General features: G+C 40.2%; 1 protein-coding gene across 1 annotated transcript in view; it reads right to left on the reverse strand.

Annotated features, from left to right (window-relative positions):
- Window positions 1-3,375, reverse strand: part of PIR (pirin) — a 139,081-nt gene that overhangs the window by 125,952 nt on the left and 9,754 nt on the right. The window contains exon 2 of the mRNA XM_007952835.2: window positions 700-792. Coding sequence (XP_007951026.1) covers window positions 700-792 — 93 coding nt within the window. The remainder of the gene's footprint in view (window positions 1-699; window positions 793-3,375) is intronic.

The following is a 3,375-nucleotide window of genomic DNA, read 5'->3' on the forward strand; positions in this document are numbered from 1 at the left end:
ACATTAATATTTTAAGAAGGTAATTCTTGCTCTTTGTTAACTGCTCGAATAGGGTATCACCAGTGGTACTTCATTTAAGAGAGTTCCTGGGTAACACAACTGGTTGAGCCCTGTACTACTAACTAAAAGGCTGGTGGTTCTAAACCCACCCAGAGGTGCCTTGGGGAGGTACCTCGGAAGAAATGATTCACAGCCAATTGGTTTGTTTGTTTATATTTCTTTTAAAATAGTTATTAAAATTCTGTAGTAGCTAAAAAATAGGTGTATAAGGTGAACATTTACACCAGGTAGGTACACTCCTTAGATCAATCAATCATGGCAGATAAGAAGGGCAGTATTTGCACAGGGAGACAGCTCAGAGGACAGGGATGCGCAGGAAAGAAGGACACAGGAAAGAGGTAACTATAAGGAGGAAGTGGGAAGAGCTGTTACATTATGGGGATTGTAATCAATGTCATGAAAAAAAAGTGTATGAACTGTTGTATGGAAAATGAATTTGCTCTGTAAGCTTTCACCCAAAACACAATTAAAAAAAAAACAAAACTAGTATCCAGTCTACAGTCAGAAAATTATAAATTAACTTTAGCCTATTATTCATTGCTCCTAAAATTGTATTTTCTATTAGAAGTGATTATTAAATTTAAGAAAAAAAGATAAAAATTTAAATGGACACTTTTGCAACCAAATTATTTTACTTACCGTTTCAAAGCCTCGATGTGGATGATCAGGAAATCCACCTGGTCTACCACCTTTAAATTCATCAAACAGTAAAAATGGATCCAGATTTTTTAACTGAAATAAAAAGAAAATCCAGCAGATTAGACATACCTTTTATGCCACTTGCTGTTATTGTTGTTAATGTGCTGTCGAGTCCATTTAGAGTCATCGTGACCTCATGTGACAGAGGAGAATTGCCCCATAGGGTTTTCCCGTGGCTGTAATCTTTATGAAAGCAGACTGCCAAGTCTTTCTCCACTGGGTGGGTTTGAACTGGCAGCCTTTTAGTTACCCAAGCACTTACCCAAGTGCTTAACTATTGTGCGATCAGGACTCACTACTGGGGGCTGGATTCACAAACACATCTAGCGAACCTCACTGAAAACGACATAGTCAATGAGCATGTTTTCCAATGAAATTTCTTTTAGGCAAGAACTCCTTATCTAAAAATACACTCACAGAGTCACTGATTAAGTTAGGAAGTTGATATTTTATAAGAAGCACAAGGAGTGGGAAAACATTTCATCCGTCACCTGAGATCTAAATAGGCAAACACAAGCAAGATGCAGTCTGTATCCTAAGAAGATTCTGAATCTCGGAGGGAACGGACTTAAAAAAACAATTATTGCAATTACACCTCCACATAAAGAGAAATGCTCTGGAGAAAGATGGCATATACAAGAGTGGGGTGGGGTCAGGAATGGCTGTAACAAGAAGGTATAACCTAAGCTGGGTCTTGTATTACATACAGGAGTTAATCAAGAAGAAGGAGAAGGGGAGGGAAGTTTATTACAGGTAGAAGAGGCAGAACTGCAGAAGAAACTACTGCAAAAGTAGCATTGCTGATGTCAGATGGACCTTAGCTGAAAGCAGAGACTACCAGAAAGATGTTGACCTGTGTTTTATTGACTATGCAAAGGCATGCGATTGTGTGGACCATAACAAATTACGGTTAACAGTGCAAAGAATGGGAATTCCAGAAAATTCCCTTGTGGTCATGAGGAATCTGTCCATAGACCAAGGGGTAGTCGTTCAAACAAAAAAAGGGGATACTGTATGCTTTAAAATGAGGAAAGGTGTGTGTCAGGGTTGTATCCTTTCACCATCCTTATTCAATCTGTACACTGCACGAATAACCTGAGAAACTGGACTATATGAAGAAGAATGCGGCCTCGGGATTCGAGGAAGACTCATTAACACAACCTTGCTTGCTGGAAGTGAAGATGACCTGACGCATAAAGATCAAAGACTACAGCCTTCGGATGACACCTCAACATAAAGAAAACAAAAATCCTCACAACTGGACCAATAAGCAATGCCATGATAAATGCAAAATATTTTAGAATTCTATATAATATTTCATTTTTAGGAAAGGATTCCAAAAAAAAAAAAAAAAAAAAAATCACTGAAGTTGTCAAGCATTTCATTTTACTTGGATCCACAGTTAATGCCCATGAAAGCAGCAATGAATAAATCAAAGGACATACTCATTGGGCAAATCTGCTGCAAATGACCTCTTAAGGCCTTAAAAAGCAAAGATGTCACCTTGAGGACTAAGGTGTGTCTTACCCATGCCATGGTATTTTCAGTCACCTCACCCACCAGCCACTCCTCAGAAGGGAGGTTGGGCACTCTACTTCCATAATGACACAGTCTGAAATCCAAGGAGGGGTTGCTATGAGTCGGGTCTGACTCAAGGGCACATAACAACAACAACATAGCAAGTGAAACCAGACAACAAATAAAGAGACCAAGTAATTCGTGCATTTGAATTATGAAGTTGCCAAAGAATACCAAATATACCATGGACTACCAGAAGAACAAATAAATCTGTCTTGGGAGAAGTACAGCCAGAACGCTCCTTAAAGCGAGGATGACGAGACTCTGTCTCTCTTAACTTTGGACATGTTATCAGGAGGGATCCATCCCTGGAGCAGGACATCATGCTTGGTAAAGTGGAGGGTTAGCAAAAAAGAAGACCCTCAATGAGATGGACTGACACAGTGGCGGCAACAATGGGCTCAAACATAATGCTGATTATGATGAGGGCACAGGCACAGGCGATATTTCGTTGTGTTGTGCACAGCTAGGAGACAACTGATGATAAGTCTTACACTCAAAAGAAAAGGAGAAACAGACCTGGCTGTTATCAGCACATCTTGATGAGTGTTGTGGTTATTCTTGGACTTTTGTTCTTTTGTATTTTAGATAACTTCTCAAATTCTATGACCAAAAATGTTGGACTTTTGATCCTAATTGCTTTGAATCTATGGATCAATTTGTAACAACTGACATTTATATAATCATTGAGTTTTCCTATTCATCAACATAGGGACCTCTGGTGGTGTAGTGGTTAAGGTATTTTGCTGCTAACCAGAAGGTCAATGGTTCAAACCCACCAGCTGCTCCACGGAAGGAGGATGAGGCAATCTACTCCCATGAAGATTGAAAACAAACAAACAAACTCACTGCCGTCCAGTTGTTTCCGAGGCAGTATCAGTACGGAAGTAGACTGCCCGATCTTCCTTCCGAGGAGTGGCTGGTGGGTTTGAACTGCCATCCTTCTGGTTAGCAGTCAAATGCCTTAGGCACTACGCCACCAGAGCTCCTACAGCCTTGGAAACCCAATGGGGGTGGCTATGAGCAGAATCAACCCAA

The sequence above is a fragment of the Orycteropus afer genome, unplaced genomic scaffold (assembly GCF_000298275.1).
Source record: "Orycteropus afer afer isolate SDZICR_OR568_19922 unplaced genomic scaffold, OryAfe1.0 scaffold00360, whole genome shotgun sequence".
Classification (NCBI taxonomy): Eukaryota; Metazoa; Chordata; class Mammalia; order Tubulidentata; family Orycteropodidae; genus Orycteropus; species Orycteropus afer.